At 37.1% G+C, this 20,086-nt stretch overlaps 2 protein-coding genes across 4 annotated transcripts in view; one reads left to right on the top strand and one right to left on the bottom strand.

Annotated features, from left to right (window-relative positions):
* kcmf1 (potassium channel modulatory factor 1) overlaps window positions 1–19,328 on the bottom strand; it is a 35,932-nt gene extending 16,604 nt beyond the window's left edge. Inside the window, 1 exon segment of the mRNA NM_001122807.1 lies at window positions 19,274–19,328. Coding sequence (NP_001116279.1) covers window positions 19,274–19,289 — 16 coding nt within the window. The 5' untranslated portion in view covers window positions 19,290–19,328.
* The window catches only part of elp1 (elongator complex protein 1), a 52,794-nt gene continuing 51,813 nt past the window's right edge, over window positions 19,106–20,086 (top strand). The window contains 1 exon segment of one of the 3 annotated variants that reach the window (NM_001130214.1): window positions 19,106–19,447. The gene's annotated coding sequence lies outside the window, so the exon portion shown is untranslated. 3 annotated transcript variants of the gene reach the window in all.

Genomic DNA, 20,086 nt, shown 5'->3' with positions numbered 1-20,086 from the left:
TGCTTGCAATGTGCCCAAGATAGTAAATAATATGATCAACATTTAATCACTTAAGCATCATTCTACCCTGTGGAGGAAAAGGAATAGGGATATTTTTCATGAATAAAAGAATACCAGCATTTGCAAAGCTGTGCTTTCCCCTTTGCCAGAAAAAAAATAATAAACTAGTATAAGAACTAGTAGGGCTACATTCATGCTCTCTTATTTAACAATGTAATGAGAAATTCTTCTTTTAGGTGTGTTTGATATTTATTCTTACACAAATGTGGCAGCTGCTTTTGCTCTAGCAAGCACATTGAAACAACCCTGTGAAATAATGCTATTTAAATGGCAAGTTTTTAACTTTTGGATACTGTCTTTATCAAAATCTTTAGAAATCATAAATAATGTAATCTGGTAAAAAATGTAAAGATTGAGTCCAAGTAAAATCTATTTTGGATTGTGATAATCATCACGAATTGTGAATCCATGTCCTAGTTTAGTATTAACATGGTTTCAAGATAAATATGTTTTGAAGTTCTTTTGGTGATTAAAATAATTAAATTAAATATATCCCAACATACTTCTCTCCTCCTGTCAATATAAAGTGCACTAACTGGACTTATTAGAAGCATATATTCAAAAGTTACGGCAGTTAAAACAAGATTTTATTTTGTTGCCTTCACATGCAGTCACAGGTCCTCTAAATCCATCAACTCTTAAGTATACCTAGGCCATTAACATTAAACTCTTTTCTCCAGTGGGCCATTTTCAACCGATTTTAACCACAAAACTTTTACACCAATTATGATCTACACCGGTTTCTCATACACTATGGGGCATATTTATTATGCTGTGTAAAACTAATTCACCGAAAAAACGGCGTAAAAAGCGGTGTAAAATAAATGGAAAAGATTGATGTCTGAATGCTGGATATTACACCGTTATTTTCCGTATATTCCGGTGGAAGAAAAAAATGCGTTAAAAAAATTATGCGATTTTACGCAACCAATCAGCAATTAGAATTTAACCGTCACCTACAAGTTAGGAAACAAAAACAAAGATCTGATTGGTTGCTCTGGTGATGTTGGCTTATACACTATAATAAATAAGTCCCTCAGAGTACAGGACTACAGTCTGGTTCACTTCACCACAGGTAAGCCATAATGGTTTACATACCCACCATCCCTGACACTTGAAAACCATGGGCCATGGGTTACTGCCCAGTTGCATATTTGGTCATTGTTTAAAATGTACCATCTACTATGAAGACATATGAGCTCATAGCGTATTCAAACTATCTATGCAACAGTAACCATTACTTCTAAATTTCCATCATAAAGGTAGAGATTAAATAAAATATTGAAATATTTGGGCATCGTCTCATTTAATATTAAAATAATATATATATATATATATATATATATATATATATATATATATATATATATATTAATTTGCTATTTCTCCATGTATTAAGTTTTATATAGTTCAATAAAAGCTAACTTTTAAAGGACTCCCAGTGTGCACCGCTATACCTGTGGACTCTATTGAAATTGCTTGAATCGGTAGCACCTGGGTCAATTAGCCATTTGCTAAGGAGTGCTGAACCCTCTTGGTTTGTATTAATTTGCTATATATATATATGGGATATGTAATCTGTAAGGAAGACTTTTATGTAGACAACTGAGCGATCTGTAAATATCATTGATCATGAATTAGTTTCCTTATTCTTAAATGTAAGACAAATCAATCAGAAAGGTCTATGTAAATACAGCCATAAGCACTCACAGTAAAGCTGCACTGAGTCCTCTATCAAAAGAAACAGGATTTCTTGTCTCCTTTGTTGTAAACATGTTCTTCTGGTATCTGACTTCCTCTCTCAGAAAAATCCTTTATTCCCAGGGCCAGAGTTTGCACAGTTCTCTCCTCTCTCCCTGAAGAATGTTAAGAACTCCCTGCCCCTTCCCTTAGGAATGTGGGATCTGAGCTACCAATAGCTAGAGTTATACAGCAGGAAGCTATGAAGATCAAGCTAAAATGGCAGCTGCAATCTTAAGCATATAGAGAAAGCTTCTAGGACTCTTTACTCAGGTATGGTAATGATTTCTGCAGAATAAATATAATGTTCTAGGTGGCACTAATATGGCGAATCTACTGGCAGTAGAATGCCAAAATGACTTTCCTTCTCCTTTAAATAGAACACTATTCTAAGAGGCACTGCCATATTTTGGAACTTTCTAGATAGTTTTTTTCCCCAAATAATGGATCCTATAAATGGTAATTAGTTTGTTCAAGTATTCTCAAACCATTCCAAAACAAGGTTCAGTAAATAGTACAAATATGTGTAATCTTACAATGTGATATGCCTATGTGCTGAACACAATCTAAATTTCATCACTGAAATAAAAAAAAAAAAAGATTGAATATCATATACAAACAAAAATTATTTTAGTCTATATTCTGAGTGTATATGATTGTTTCTACTTCCTACTACTATGCCAAAATGCTGAATGTGGAGTTGTAAAAAGCTTGTAACAATCCACCAATAACAAATGAATCTTCATTCTCATATACATTTACATATTGTAAACTTGTCATGTTGTTCGTTTCCTTAGTGTTTTCTGATCTCCATCAGTCTGCTAATTTATCCTGTTATCGAGATATGTTGAATCTTAAGCTGGCCACACACGTGGCGATTTTCGTTCCAACCCTCCACTGACATTCAGGGCTGAATCATCAGATATGGAGGTAGAAACAATAGGATTTCTACCTCCTTCTGCCGATTGAGCCCTGCAGGTAGATTCTGCTCAGGCTCCCTCAATGACTCCCGATCAAAATCTTTTAACCCGCCCGATCGGTGAGTCAGCCTTCTGCGATATTGGTCGCCTCACCGAGTTGCCATACACGCACCGAATATCGTACTAAACGAGGTTTTGTACGATATTATCGGTGTGTGTATGGCCAGCTTTAAGCTCAGACTGTTCTCAGATTTTATAGGCCCATGTATGATGCGATCCAAGCTCAACGGCCTGCATCCCTTAAATGTGAGGGCCTGAGGGCCAAACAATCAGATATCGCCCATCTCATGGGTGGGCATGTCCGTTAAAGATCTGCTCATTTGCAGACCTCAACAAATCCTTTGTACTACCTGCCATTAACCTGAACTGAAACCACATGTCTCCGCCAGCAGTCACCAGTTTCATGTCAATGATAGGCGGCATGTAGTATTATAGTGTGTCACAGTTTAACAAAGAAATGTTGTGTGTGTCAGTGTTCAAAAATCCAAACTCCAGTTTTAAAATCTAAATAAACTTAAAGCTGGGTTGCAGTAAGCTAGTAGAGCAAACAGGTCTTCACTGGCATTAAATTAGTGGCCCCCACGCATATTTGAATTACCTAACAAGTTAAAAGTACCATAATGTAGTTAGGTCCAGTTAGATGCATTGATGTACTGTGCTTGTTCTAGTGTACGGTTTGGCAAGGAATTGCTGGTAAAATAGAGAGGTCCTTTAAAGATTTAATTTATTTTTAGAATAAAAACAGAACAATGTTATTGATTAGTTTTACTGGGGCTTGCTGAACAAATTGACATCCTCACAGGATCTGGTTAAACTGGGGAATGTGTTAGGTACCCTCCAGTGATTAGAATTGCTTACTTCAGACGCCGGCCATTCATTTATTTATTTATTTATTTAAACTCAGTGGTCTAGTGTAGTATTCTAGCAAGCAATTATATTTGCCAAACAAACTTGCAGTGATTTTATCCCTTTGGCTTTCTTCAAACCAAAGCATACCTTGATAAACAACCACTCATTAGGCTGTCACCTAAAACTTTTGCTTTTATATTTCTGAAAGATAATACACTTGTGGAAAATAAAACATACAACAAAATCATCTATGCCAAAAAACCCAAAGAGTTAAACAACTCTGTCTTGCGAAATCCAAGCATCTGCCCCCCAGTGACCATTTTCCCTCTTACAGTAAGCGTTCCTCTTTCCTGCTCAGTTTGCCCTTTTTTGGCCCATACTGTAATTATTTTCAAGATTCTTCCCCTGCATACATTAAAGCAAACATACCCTTTACACCTGCAATTAAAGACAACACTATTTTGTCTGTTTATTATTCTGTTAGTTGCATTACATTGCTTTGAAAGCTCACATACCAAAGTACTTATTAGACTCACTGATAATAACTGAAACATCCTGCAAACTGTCAATCAACCTATTATAGTATGACTAACTCGTGCCACTGCTTTTGCAAGTATAATTTAGTTACTTCAAACTCAGGGACCTATGTATTATTCTGTGTAAAATGAAATTAGCCAAAAAATTGTGTAAAAAGCTGTGTAAAATAAATGGCGCATTTATCAAAGTGTGTTATTTTACGTTGTCCAAACACCAAACACCAGATATGATGCCATTATTTTCAGTTAAGTTCTGGCAGAAGATAGAAGCTCATAAAAAACATTACAGCGTTTTTTAAGTCTGTTGAATTTTGTTGCCTTTCTTACACTGCATAGTAAATCTTCCCCTCAATTTCCTTTTTTAGCTGGTATTTCTTTTTTTGTCCACCACACTAAACCCCTAGAGTTAAAAAGTACTTAAAAGTATGGAAACACAAAATGTTTTCACTTACAAACACCATTTCTCCATACACTACAACTATTTATAAACATTTTACATTTTTTTAAGCAGACATTTATGCAACAAAGAGACTGTTCATCATTCATGCCCCTGCCCCAGTAGAGCTTAAAATCTAACTGTCCCAATTACATTCACAAATGTAGGATCATTGGAAGTCAAGTAACTTGCCTGTATGTTTTTGTGTGTGTTGGTGGAAACTTGAACACTCGAAGAAAACTTACACAAACAAAGGGAGAACCTAAAAACGTCCTGCAAAGTGTAGGTAATACAACATTTTTTGACAGGCATGCTTTTTTGATGCAGCCACCCCTTTTTTTTTCCTGGACGTGCCTGCAAATTTGCCCATATTTTTCTACCGTTTCGATGAAAAAAAAGCCAATACGGACATGCATAATTTCACTGCAAATTCATGCCTGGTGAAAAAATTCTCATCACTACTTAGGACTTTAGCGCTGTAAGGCAGAAAAGCTACCCACTGAACCACTGGGCAGCAAACAGAAATAAAATCTTCCTTATAAGTTATTATCAATAAGCCATGAAGAACCTGTAATTTCACATGTGCCTGTGCCATACACAGGAAAACTGCATCTATGATCCAAGTCCAGAAGGTACTTAATTCATGCCAATCTTCTACATGGCTCTTGTTCTAAAAGTATAGTATTAGACCTAGGCCAAGGCCTATGTCTTGAGCCTTTATATAGTAACAAACGCCTCAGCGACTTCCATGTAGAACAAAAAGGACTGAATCAGAGTTTACCAATAGCCTCAAACAGTATAAAATTGGTTACGGAGATATGGTTATCCAGGCATCTTGTCAGTAAGTAGTTTTCAAGGCCAATGACAAGGATATTTGGATTAAAGACAGTGTAGTCACTATTAATCTACAGTTAATCTTGTCAAACAAATGAGAGCAGAAAATACAAACGGGATTCTGTCATGATTTTTATGGTGAACTTTTTATTTCTAAATAACACTCTTCACATTGCAAAAAAATCACTTTTCTACATTAGAAATAATTCACTCTACCATTTATAATTTTATTCTTGAACTAACAAATGTATTGTTTTTCAGCTGTAATATTGGCGTATAGGCAGCCATCTTGGTGCATTGTGCTTCATCCCGAGCTTTCAGAAAGAGCCAGCACTACACAATATAACTGCTTCCAGATAAGCTATTGTTTCTCCTACTCAATGTAACGGAAGGAGTCATGAGTTTGGTGAACAAGACTTGGAGTTTTAACACTGAATGTTGTTATCATAGCGAACACTAGGCGGGGCATGGGAGAATTTTTAGCAATACAGGTGTCAGGCAGCTGCTATCTTGCTACCTTCCCATTGTTCTGCAAGGAGAAGGTAGCTGGGAGGGGGGTGACCATTTCAAGATACAGCACAGCAGTAAAGAGTGAATAAAGTTTATCAGAGCACAATTGAGCACACCTGGGAAACATACAAGATGTCTAGCCACATGTTAAATTTCAAAATTAAATATAAAAAAAATCTGTTTGCCCTTTTTCAAAATGTATTCTAGTACAGAGTCCTGCTGAAGCAGCACTATTAACTGATACATTTTAACATGTTTACCTATGACAGAACCCCTTTAATGTTTTTCCAGGTGCTTTGCAGTATCTGAATCTAAGAAAAAGAATGGTACATAGAGAACAGTGGAACATTTTGTCCCAACTACTTAAAATAAGGGATGCACTGAACCCTAGATTTGGTTCAGTTTTCTGCCTTTTTGAGCAGGATTCATCCAAATCAAAGTGCCTGGCCAAACCACAGGGCCACCTTAGAAACTTTGGGGCCCCATACAAGTTATTTATATAGGGCCTTCTTGTACACAAGTGCATAGTGCAAAGATTTTGACCACGCCCCTTGCTGATGTCCTCAATAATAAGTTCATAGAAAGAATTTAATTAATGTACTTATTAACGCTCAGTTCATCAACAGTCAGTGGATTTGCCCTAATTTTAATCTCCTTCCTGCCCTGTGCTGCCATTGCTTGATATGAAAGTTATGTACGTTTTTGCATAAGTTTATAAGCTTAATAACTAGTAAGTAGTGGTTCATAAAAATAGTAAAAATGTAGTAAAAATAATGTGGTAACAAGTCAGTCTTTTAATTGGGGGTCAGTGAAGTTTATATGTAAATGACGTAAGTTTCTTTGAAAGTAACTTAAGTTTGTACAAGTTACGTAAATTTGCATACCTTATATACTCAAGTATACGCCGAGTTTTTCAGCACCAAAAATGTGCTGAAAAAGTCACCCTCTGCTTTTCTCGAGTATATACGGTACTCTGAAGTTTAGCTGAAACCTAGAAAAAGCCATCAGCAAGCATGCGCAATTTCCCACCCTAGGCTTATACTCGAGTCAATAAGTTTTTCCAGTTTTCTTAGGTAAAATTAGGTACTTCGGCTTATATTCGGATCGGCTTATACTCGAGTATATACGGTAAGTGTAGGGGCCCAATGATGTTGCTGTGAGACCCAGTAACCAGTCATTCCACTACTGAAACTTCCTGTAAGAGACACTAATATAATTCAGTAAATAGTTCCCAAAATAAACAGCTTATGGTTCACTATTATAAATAGTTCATATAAATGGTTAAAATGAATAATAAAAGTACTAATTTATCAGTCAGTTCATGGGGGAAGTAGAATTTACCTTTAAGTTGTTTAATTTATTGGTGTCAGTGCAGTTTGCCTCTATCTGTCCCTTTTCTGCATTGTCTTTTGCGTGTACGCAAGTTACCCAAGTTTCTAGGCAAGTTAGGCCAGTTTCTACATAGTAACATAGTAACATAGTAAGTTGGGTTGAAAAAAGACATACGTCCATCAAGTTCAACCATAATGCCTATACCTAACCTGCCTAACTACAAGTTGATCCAGAGGAAGGCAAAAAACCCCATCTGAAGCCTCTCTAATTTGCCTCAGAGGGGAAAAAATTCCTTCCTGACTCCAAGATGGCAATCGGACCAGTCCCTGTATCAACTTGTACTAAGAGCTATCTCCCATAACCCTGTATTCCTGTATTCTTAAGCTTTCTAGGCAACATTTATGTAACCTTATATGCAACTTATGCAATTTGCATAATTTTCATGCCACGGCGGGGCCCCCTTTGAAGCAGCCACAAGAGTACCCCTTCTCCCCACGATGGAGGCACTGCCAAACCAAATCTGACCTTGAAATCATGTGACTTTTGTACAAACGAAAAAGGAAATTTAACAAACGTATTTCTTGTTAACCTTTCGGTACCCTAATTTGCACATGCAAATTACGGTTCAGATTCGGCCAAAGCCCAAAATACTGAATTTGGTGCATCTCTACTTGAAATATTGTCCTGGGTGCTAACAATGGAATTTATTCATATTTTATACATTTTTTTTTATTGTCCAAGGTTTCACAAGAAAATGAAGAAGTATTGTCACAATATTATGTATGGCATTTGTTGATCACCCTGTTCGATTGACACCTGGCTGAAGTTTAGCCAGCTATTGATCCTGCAGGTTTGAAAATCAATTTGGGCGAGGACTGCACCTGACCACTGATGTGGTCCTCTCTTGACCAATCAGCACAGGCCTGGTCAGTAATCAGCATGTGGCCAATTTTACTTAGAAAAAAGGTGGCACTTGAACCTCAGCAACTACAGTTTTTAAGTATGTTCTGTTGTTAGCGCTAATGCCTATTATCTTTACATTACAGACTATATTAGGACTAGGGATGCACTGAACCCAGTTTTTTGGGTTTGCCCAAATCCACCCGAAGGGCCAAATACTGAACAAATACTAAACGGTGCCGCTCACGCAGCAAAATTTTTTTCACTTCCGTGTTCACACAGGCATTTAACCCTTCCAAATCCTAATTAGCATATGCTAATTTATGCCAATTAGGTATCGGTTCAGCCAGGAACGTGGATTCGGCTGCCGAAAAAGGCTTAATACCGAATCCTGGATTCGGTGCATTCCTAATTAGGACACGTGTTAAATGCTGAATCTGAATGCTGAATTCTGAATAAGACTATTCAAATGATTATACAAAATCAATTAACAGAACTCAATAAAATGCAATGGTTTCACCTGAACAAAACCCAACAAGTCACATATGCAAATTAGGTTAAGGAAGATTTAAAATAGCGTGCAGAAAAGCAAATGTACCAATTTCCTTGTTCCAAAAGTCACATGATTTGCGGGAAAAGGGCAAATTAAAAAGTCAGCAAATTTAGAGACGTGTCATTGAGCACTGTTTTTTTAAGAGATGGTTTTAAAGGCAGAGAGACAATCTGCTGGAAAGAGGGAGGGAATTCCAGAGAAGGGGTGCTAGTCTAAAAAGGTGTTAAGGTGACTTGTCACCCAGGCATAAAAAGGTGTTGAAAAGATAAGTAAGCCTTTTATTTAGAAATCTCCTAAAATTACTCTAAACAACCCTCAGAGTAACATACCTTTATCCCAGCAGGCAGATTTATTTTGTTTCTCTATTACGAGTAGCTAAATTATCTAGTTTTAAGCTCCGCCCCTTTTATTTCCCCATCACTCCGCTCTCTGACTTTGAAAACTTCAAAGACCTCATGCCTTTGATTAAGTGCGCATGCGCACGAAACTCATCAGGTGTATTGCTTTTAGCTGGATGAATAAAATCAAGTTTTAACTGACATTCAATAGTGGCTCTGGCGTGTATAAAGCTGTATTTCTTTTTCATTCATAACCTTAAAGAGGTGTCTGCTTACTGCTTCTGCTCCAAGTAAAATCATTCACGCATTAGCAGTAGATCATCATAGAGAGATAAGGAGGGCACAGAAAGTAAAAGGGGAAGGGGCTTCACGCTAAATAGGAAGTCAGTAAAAGATTTAGTCCAGTTACTTGTAATAGAGAAACAAAATATATCTGGGTACAGGGAGAAAGGCATGTTATTCTGGGTGCTGTACAGAAAAAAAAAGGTTTACTTACTCTTTAATAAAAGCCCTTTTATTAAACATTTTGTGTTAGTTTAAGAACATCCATACCTAGAAACATATTTAAAAACTTCAGCTGTCAATCATATATTGCCTTCCCCACCAGGCAGAGCAATACTTTCACTTTTCTTTCTGCAATTCCTAGATGTCATCTAGCCTCCTCAGATTCTCCTTCTCTACTCACTGTCTAACTGTATAGGCTGTGCGTGAGCTTGGTCTTTAGGTCCCCTTCTGGCACATACATAAGATTTTGAGATGATGCAAAGTTTGCCTTAATAACAGTGTCCAAAATATGGCACTTGCTTTCTGTGATTGTGAATTTCAAGACAAAGGGAAACAAGTTTTAAATAATTTAAATAGTGTAAGTAAAGTTTGTTTTGCTTGACACAATAGAAAAGTGTTCACAATTATTTCTTAGGGATCGACAGGTCTTCTTCTTTAGCAGTTTGCTAAAAGAGCATAAAAGTGGCTCTACGATAAATTCAGACATACAGTGGAAAAGACTTGCAAACTGTTTTGAAATTGAGGCAAGTGCTTGTGTTTATTAAAGACTATACTGGGCACACATGTCCAGCAGAGTGAAAAGCCAACCTTGAGACTACTGCACATGTGCCCTGGTTCAGGGCCATAGAGAAGAAAGAAGATGTGGAAGGAGTGACATACCACAACACATTCGATGCAATTTTAGTTTTCAGGGTACAGAAAATAGAGTTAAATTATAATCACTGAGATTACAATAACTGTGGCGTGGGTGTCCAACATTTATATCAAACATTAGCTTATAACTTTCCTTCTCCTTTAAAGAGATACTGACACCAGCAATTAAATCTTGTTTTACATCTATCATAACATTGTCTTTGCACAAGCTTTATCATTTGGCCATAAAAGTATTTACCCAATACTTTTACATTACCTACCTGATCCCCCATGTATCTCTATGAGGGGGCTGCCATATTCAAGCAGCAGCAGTCCGTTAGCACAAGAAGCGATTGACAGGTTGAAAAGGTTGGCAAAACTGTCAGGCTTAGGAACTTCAAGTAACAATTACTTACAAAAGAAGCCCGATCAGCGAAAAATTATCAACATAACCTATAGGTAACTTTTTACAGTCCAATTTTAAAGAGGGAACTTCTAGGGGCCCATTCATTAAAGGGACAGTAACACCAAAAAATGAAAGTGTATAAAAGTAATTACTATATAATGTAATGCTGCCCTGTACTGGTACAACTGGTGTGTTTTCCTTAGAAAGACTACTATAGTTTATATAATAAAGCTTCTGTGTAGCCATGAGGGCAGCCATTTACAGGAGAAAAGGCACAGGTTACTTAGCAGATAACAGATAAAACTCCATTATATTCTACAAAGCTTATCTGTTATCTGATATGTGCCTGTGCCTTTTCTCCTTTTTCCCAGCTTCAATGGCTGCCCCCGTGTTGACATAGCAGCTCATTTATATAAACTATAGTAACGTTTCTGTTGCAAACTTACCAGTTTTACCAGCGCAGGGCAACTGTACATTATATTTTAATTACTTTAAAACACTTTAATTTTTTGGTGTTACTGTTCCTTTAAAGCACGAATCTTGGATTGTTAAAAGCATGACTGGAAAAAATTTGTCCCAAAAATTCTTTTCCCGGTCAAACTATCGTAAATGGCGCGAAAACCTTTATGGCTTTGAAACTGCAATGCATGATTTTGGAAGAATTCCATAGAACTCAATGGCACTGTACATATCGAACCTGGCAAAAGATAGTTACGATACGAAAGAGTGAATGAATTTAGAAAAAAACTACTTTTTTTGAAAGTTAATGAAAACCACAAAAATGTTGTGCAATTTTAACAAAATTATTGTGGTCATTACGAAAAGTTCTATAAATAAGAAAAAATAATAAGAAAAAAAATTGTGCTTTAATGTATGGGTCCCTTAGTGTGAGTATCACTTTAATAACAGGGAGTTAAACGAGCGAGAATTGGTCTTCATATATTTATTGAGAAAGGCTGGGTAGTGCTGACACAGTTGGCATATAGAGTTTAAAAGGCAGCGCAATCACCGAAAAAAAGGCAAATAAAATAAAAATGTCCAGGTGCTGCTGCAAAAAAAACAATTATTCCAAGTATTTCTACTTGGAATAAGGTTCTCAGTGGGGTCCCTCAGGGTTCTTGTACTGGGTCCACATTTGTTTAACTTGTTCATAAATGACTTGGGAAAGGGTATTATAAGTAATGTATCAGTGTTTGCAGATGACACAAAACTCTGCAGACCAGTCAATTCTATCCAGGATGTGGCATCCTTGCAGCAGGATCTTGACCAACTGGCAATCTGGGCAGCTAAGTGGCAGATGAGATTTAATGTGGATAAATGTAAGGTCATGCACCTGGGATGTAAAAATATGCAAGCCACTTATACCCTTAATGGGACTGCACTAGGCAAATCCATAATGGAGAAGGACCTTGGAGTCCTTGTAGATAATAAACTTGGCTGTAGCAAGCAATGCCAGGCAGCAGCTGCAAGGGCAAACAAGGTTTTGAGCTGTATTAAAAGGGGTATAGATTCACGGGAGGAGGGGGTTATTCTTCCCCTTTACAGAGCACTGGTAAGGCCCCATCTAGAATATGCTGTCCAGTTCTGGTCTCCAGTGCTCAAACGGGACATTATTGAGTTAGAGAGGGTCCAGAGAAGGGCAACTAAGTTGGAAAAGGGTATGGAATGTCTCAGTTATGAAGAAAGACTGGCCAAGTTGGGTCTGTTTACACTGGAGAAGAGGCGCTTAAGGGGGGACATGATAACTATGTATAAATATATAAGGGGATCATATAATAACCTTTCTAATGTTTTATTTACCAGTAGGTCCTTCCAACGGACACAAGGGCACCCACTCCGTTTAGAAGAAGGGAGGTTCCGTTTAAATATTCGGAAAGGATTTTTTACTGTGAGAGCTGTGAGGTTATGGAATTCCCTCCCTGAATCAGTTGTGGTGGCTGATACATTACATAGCTTTAAGAAGGGGCTGGATGGATTCTTAGCAAGCGAGGGAATACAGGTTTATGAGAGATAGCTCTTAGTACTAGTTGATCCAGGGACTGGTCCGATTGCCATCTTGGAGTCAGGAAGAAATTTTTTCCCCTCTGCGGCAAATTAGAAAGGCTTCAGATGGGTTTTTTTTGCCTTCCTCTGGATTAACTAGAAGTTAGGCAGGTTATATATAGGCATTATGGTTGAACGTGATGGACGTATGTCTTTTTTCAACCCAACTTACTACTTACTATGTAGAATGTAATAGTGTGTGTGTATAATATAATATATATAGTGTAGTGTTACCTGTTGGTCTATAATGTATGTGGATTGCACATGTTTTGCTACACATACATATGACCTACTCCCCATAAAACTGTTTTGTTTAGGCCAATGGCACAGACTCCATATCTTTTTGTGCTGCATGTCATTTAGATGAATGGAACCTACCTGTCACTTCTAGTGCACACTGAGGGGCTAAATGTCTAGCAAACATGCTGAAATGCACCACTGCTACAATGCATAGCAACAAATCACCAATAAGTTTAGAGTAGACTACTACCTATTAGAAAATAAAAGCAAAGATGTAATTAATTGCTATGGGTAAACGCAGACCTTACTTTCTGCTTAGATTTCTCTCATTTGTAGGTAACACTTGAGGGCAATGGCACATGATGTTTTGTCACATGCTTAATTTCCTCCGGTGAGGGTGACTAAAAGTCCCTTCCCACTGCCAATTATGCCCAAAAGACAATAATAGAATATTCCAAGAAAGACAGGTATAGTCACCTGAAGTAAAACAGTATACAGAGCATAATGAGTTCTCACTCCTGCCAGCTGAATACATTTCATAAACTTAAAAAGATGAGAACATGGCAAGCAAATTCCAAGACATGACTACCATAAAAGCCTGTGAACCTCAGTTACAAATAAATACTATTCAAAACTTTATAATATTGCAGTGCATTTGCTTGGACACATAATTTCTTACGCCTGAACTATGCAAATATAAAAAGGAAGAAAAAAATAGGAACCATTAAAGAACAATAGATAGGCTGGACAAAACACTGATTCATGCTTCACCGTACAAGGGCTTACAACAGGGCTATGAAGTAGAGGAAGATATAGTAAGAAAAGGTTACTAAACAAACAAGAGTAAAAAAAAAATAAAATAAAAAAATACCCAAAACAAACTGAATCTTGACATAGCATATTTACAAGCATGTCTTTTGCTCATTTACAAGAGAATAGGGTACATTTTTTAAATTACTGTAGAACCCTGATGTTAGGTTTCCAAGGGAATGGCGTCAAAACAGTGTAAATTCTGGTAAAACTTAAAATCTGGATTAAAATAGGCAGCATTTGACTGTATGTGGCAGGAAAAAATGGCATCAATGACTGGAAAATCAATAAGTACATTAAATCAGGGTTCTACTGTAGTTCAGAAAAAAGGCAGGCAAAAAGCACTTGTAGGCTTTTTACAAAATTATCAGTCAACTGAAAACTAAAAGCATAAGTTTCCCCCATAATGAAAGATAATGCAATTCTAAACAATACTCCAATAAACCTAAAAATTATGTTGACATTATTTGTTAATGAAAATGCAGTTCTTTTGCAATTCTATGCTTGCTGGACTACAGAAACAATGTATCAAGACTTTTACACGGTTTATCTATTATCTGCTATGTAACCCGTGCCTTTTCTTCTTTCTCAGCTCGAATGGCTGCTCCTATGGCTACACAGCAGTTTGTTTATAGAAACTATAGAAGCGCTTCTGCAAACTTACAATTTTTAACAGTGTAGGGCAACAGTGCATTTGAAATACTCTGAAACACTTTCCTTGTTTGGTTTTACTGTTCTTTTAAATGAAAGTTAAAAGATTTCTGGATTGCACTTGTGAGTCATCACTTGTTTTTATACACAATCGGTTTCCAGCCTATATAACTCAACTGTCTTGCATTACAGAAGACCTGCTAGGCAGTCATGATTACTAGAATAAATAAAAACAATACCAATACCACAGAAACAAATGCAGAACTGTCATTTGCAGGTGCCAGTTTTTTGGGAACATACATTTGATTGGGCTGCATTGTTATTGTGATTTCAACAAAACTTTCAAGCCCAGGATATGTGATGATTAGATGGCACTTTTATATTAATATAAATTTCATACTGTGGTTTCAGTATCATTTAAAGATGTGTCAACACATTTTAGAAAAATCATTTTAAAGGGTGCATACAAATCTTGAACATATACAGTTGGTTGTATCTAATTTTCTTTTTATTAGCATATGCAGTTTAAATTTATGTTTCTATTTCTTCAGACAGTTTGGGGGGTAATGTTGCGATCATAAATTTAAACAACATAAGCTGATAAAAAGCTTAAGTGCCAAAGGTCCTCCTACACGAAGACAACTTCCGGGTCATTGCACACAGGAATTCGAGCACCCGTCAACTTTTCGCCGTGCTGCTATGGAGCAGTTTGTCACTAAAATTCTACACAAAGCATTTAAAAAAGGCAAGGGGGGAAAGGCTAGACCTAATATTAGAGATGTTTTGTGACTTATAAGGTATTTAAATATTTTTGTGTTACTGTTCCTTTAAGAAGGAACAGGATCTTGTAGATTGTAAGCTCTTTTGGGCAGGGCCCTCTTCACTTCTTGTATCGGTTACTGATTGCTTTATATGTTACTCTGTATGTCCAATGTATGTAACCCACTTATTGTACAGCGCTGCGGAATATGTTGGTGCTTTATAAATAAATGTTAATGTAATTTGCGGAGGTCCAGAATTTTGTTTGAATTCTTGGCAGGTGCTTGGATTTCTCCCTTTTCCAATGGTATCAAGGGCAAATTGGAAGTTGCTCTAAGGTAGATCCTTAAATACAGCTACAGGTGCAAATCCTAAGCTATTACTTTAGGGTGAAGACACATGGAGCTACTGGTAGCAGCTACTTGTCGTGGCTACTAAAATAGACAATGCTGATCACTTGCCGATAGTTGTCTCTACATGTGTTTTTAGCAGAGGCAATTCTATGGCAGAGTATTTTCTAGTGTTTAATATCCATGAAAAAGTAGCTGCTACTAGTATCTCCATGTGTCTTCACCCTAAAAATTACCTTATAGAAAAATAAAGTTCATACCCAATTTGACTTAACATGGGCAATGTATGGCAACATGGTAAGCGTGAAGTTATATAAAATAGAGTTTGGATACGCATAGGCGTATATAAACTTTAGGCCTCAGCTGTATTACCATATCATGGACACTAGAGTGCTTGTAGGTAAAATAAATGTAATAACTTTGTACATAGTGAACTTTAATGTTGTTTTGAGACTGATAAGGGAAGTAACTATTCTTTACCCTTTTCTATCCTTCTCTAAGGAAGTGTACTTTGGAGTATTAAGCTACAACCAAAATGAAAGCTTCCATTCAAACATGCCTTTTAAATGTACATAATATATTTACCCATGAAAAACATTATGTGATTGCTAGATTATGCAGCTCTAACTACAGCAAAACTTCAGATTACTGAATTCAAATAAATGATAATCAAATTATATCATCATATTTTTTCAAGCCTATTAACAATGTGTTTGCATAGCCTAAAGGTAGCAAAGGCCTCAATAAACTTCAGCAGTTGAAAGATACTGAGAAAGTACTGAGCAACACTGTTGCTTTAATTCAAAGATCAAAGGAAGACAATATTTTCTTAGGTTGCTTGTTTAAGGCTACTCAAGCTAAAACATCTACTCATATATTAAATATGCAGATAACTATAAAAACATTTCTCAAAACTAAAAGAATGTAAAGCCAACTTGATTTGTGGTTTCTCAGGAAAAAAACAATATTCTCAAGAAATCCTCCTAGCCACCTCCTGCAAGACTACTGAAATGAAAATAATGCTATAAATAATGCTATAGGACTAAATAAACGTTAATAGGTTCTTGCTTGTACACATTGACTTGTTAACCTCTCTTTATAAAACAAGTCTGTTTTAATATATCTTAAACTGAACAAGGAATCCGTGATTTAAGTTATTATTTTTCCTCTATTTTCCTCATCGCCGGATAATCCCAAGGTACATTTTGATTAAAAGTACTGCATAAAGCACAAGCACTGAATTTACACTCATTTTAAAAGGAGGGGGATGGAAAAAACAATACTGAAAAATGTTATTTGTAAATTAGCAAATATTTTTATATTCTGCCAAAAACACATTATAGTACTTAGTTTAAAATCTTTTTTTACAATCACTGATACGACCCAAACATTTAAAAGGCACCCAAAAGCTGAAGACTACTCTAAATTTCTGCATTACAGTACATAAAGGATGCCCAACCAGAGCCCAGTGGGCCAGCTATGGCCCTGCCACTGTTTTGTTTCAACAAGTCTAAGATTTGTTCTTAGCGAAGAAAAAGATGTAAACTGCCACATAGGCTGTTGTGCATTGTCTTTTTCTTTATATCACCTAGTATGTGAACGCATGTAATGTAATGGCTGCTATCCTATCAAAGGTTTGAATACATTTGTTTTTAAAACAAGGCTCCAAAGTGTAGCTGCCACAATGATATAACTCTTAAAGGAGTGCTTCACCTTTAATTTTACTTTTAGAATGTTATAGAATGGCCAAGTCTAAGCAGCTTTTCAATTGGTCTTCATTATTTACTCCTTATAGTTTTTGAATTATTTGCCTTCTTCTTTAAATTCTTTGTAGCTTTCAAATGGGGGACATTGACCCCAGCAGCCAAAAACTACAGACTACAGTTTTATTGTTATTATTACTTTTTATCATTTTTTTCTCTCCTCCTCATCAGTCTCTTATTCAAACCACTCCCTGGCTGCGAAGGTAATTTGTACCATAGCTGTTAAAACTCCAATATGAAGAGTTGCTGAACTAGAATTTAATTTAAAAAAAAAACTACTGACAAAAAATCAAGACCAACTGCAAAGATATTATACTCTACATTATACTAAAAGTTAACTCAGAGGTGAACAACCCCTTTGAAACTGCTGCAATGTTTTTTACAGACAGTGAACATGTTGTACATTAAAGACCCAGTCACAGAAAGGCAATGGGCTTTAGCCACAGCACAAATGCAATACCTGTATTTGAAACAGTGAGACCGTGAGACACTTGAGTGTGTCAGATGCTGACATTGCATCTATGCAGTTGGTAGTCTGGCCATTCTTTGAAAAGGCCCTCTATTTATTGCATGTTTAAGATGCAGCTGTCATACATTGGAATGGAGCACATAATACTTCAAACCCTGGCATAAAAGCAAAATGAAATGATCTTTTATAGACGTAGAACACTATTATCTCATATCAGTGTGCTGCAATCACAGCAGATATTGCCTTGCACCATTACTAGTATAAAATTGTGACCAACAACTGCATTTTAAAACTCTTTCCATATGAATGCATGGTTGTGATGTTCTGCTAGCATAACTAAATGTATTTAAAGGTCACCAAATATCTGTAAATAATTATGAAATAAATAGAAAAAGATACTTATAAAATACATTGATAATATATTCAAAGTTAACAAGAATAGGCACGGAAATAAGAATAAAAAAATGTAACATCTAAACATTGACAATAAGGAAAACTGACTTCTGGCATAATAATTCAAGATACAGAACAGAAGCACAGAAAGGAATAAACAAATGTCTTTTTTTCTGGAATACATTTAAAAATCACTATAAAAATCTCATAAAAATGTTTTAATAGTCACGCAAAACAACAGAAAAGTATCATACATAAAAATTCACATGTTATTAATACATTGCAGTCATAAAGTATCTGGTTTTACACACATACAACATATAGATACAGTTGTGTATTCACTGTGATGGACCAACCTGCAGTGTGGGCTCAAAAGACATTGTTGGGTTGTGCTCCTGACTAGACATCCCTGACCTCCTACACAAACTGCACCCAGTTCAACAATAATATACAACACACTCCTCCAGCCATGCTATTAACATGTGCAGAATCTACAGATGGACTGATATAGAAACATAAAACCAGTGGGTATTTCTCTGACTGTATATGACACACTACCCATAAAAGGCATGTTCAACAAAAATGCAAAATTCTGTAAACTAAACTAACATACACAAACTGACCTCTTCCTCCCAACTTCCAGTGCATACGGCTCCCCTCCTCCCTCGCATGACAGTGCAATCCCCCTACTCCTCCTTCTTACCGGGCCTCTCCCCGCTGCCCACACCAACAAATGCCCACTTCAGTGTCCTAATACACTGTATGCTCTGTCCATAAATGTACTTTCGGGGTGCAATGTATACACGTGTTTGTATATGTACACTGGGTGGCCTCTAACCGTGTCCCGGGCCTGAAGCCTCGGCCTTGAATGTAAACAGAGCCCGAGCACGAGAGGGGAAGGGGGCAGTAAGATGCGGAGCCTGCCGACTGGGCGACAGGTAAAAGGAAACGATGGGGTAGCGTTACATGCCGGGCCAAGAGGGTAACAGAAGCTCCCAGGAACAGCAAGTGGAGCCGGCAGCACAGGGAGGAGGCCTGGGCCTGTACCCTCACCACTCTGGAGGAGATATATTAACAGGAAGTACAGAGGAATGGCTGCCTACTGAGAGATGTGCGTGTGCGGGGGTACTGGTGTGGGGACACTAGCTTTCTAGCCCCCCATGTCCTCCCATCACGGCTCTCACCTTCATGTCGGGACATCCTATCGCTCAGGCCGCCGCCGCTGCAGCTGCTGCTCCGGCTCCTCCTCCTCCTAGTGAGACAGCAGTGTGTGTGTGTGTGCTTCCTCTGCACCCTCCTCCTCTTCCTCCTGACACACGCTCACAGACAGCACACGTACAGAGGAACACTGGAAGCAGGTAAGGCACACCAAGTCTAAAAGAGGCTCTACTCACTCAAGCATCACTTTGGGGTCCATACACATTATTTCGCAGACACCAGTTAAGCTATTTAGGCTATGCATAAATATATAGACGGCTTATTCCTGAATTAGATTAAATACGGAAGGGATTTAGTATGGGTTAAATATATTTGATATATGCATTATACATGATCAGTACCTAAAACAACTCTATATTAATGGTCAGTATTATAGTGTGATGTAGATTATGGACGTCCAACCTACCTCTTTCTTCTGTTGTTGTTGGGCTGCAGCTTACATAAACCCCACAGTCTCTAGCTGTTGTGCTGCTGTGGGAGAAATAGTTTTTCTGTACACTCTTAAAACTGTTGTGGAAAGCCTATATTTCTGCTTTTGTGGAGAGGTGGCTCATCCAGAATAATTGCCAGATTATATATATATATATATATATATATATATATATATATATACACACACACACACACACACACACACACACACACACATAATTTTATATGTGCTCTAATTTCAAAATGTTTCTGCACAGGCACATGTGCATTTCTTGGGATGGAAAATTACTTAAGACAGTTAAAGGAATGCTGTAATGGGAAAATATGTTTTTTCAATACACATAAGT

The sequence above is a fragment of the Xenopus tropicalis genome, chromosome 1 (assembly GCF_000004195.4).
Source record: "Xenopus tropicalis strain Nigerian chromosome 1, UCB_Xtro_10.0, whole genome shotgun sequence".
NCBI classification, from domain to species: domain Eukaryota; kingdom Metazoa; phylum Chordata; class Amphibia; order Anura; family Pipidae; genus Xenopus; species Xenopus tropicalis.
This window is presented reverse-complemented; position numbering and strand designations above follow the sequence as displayed.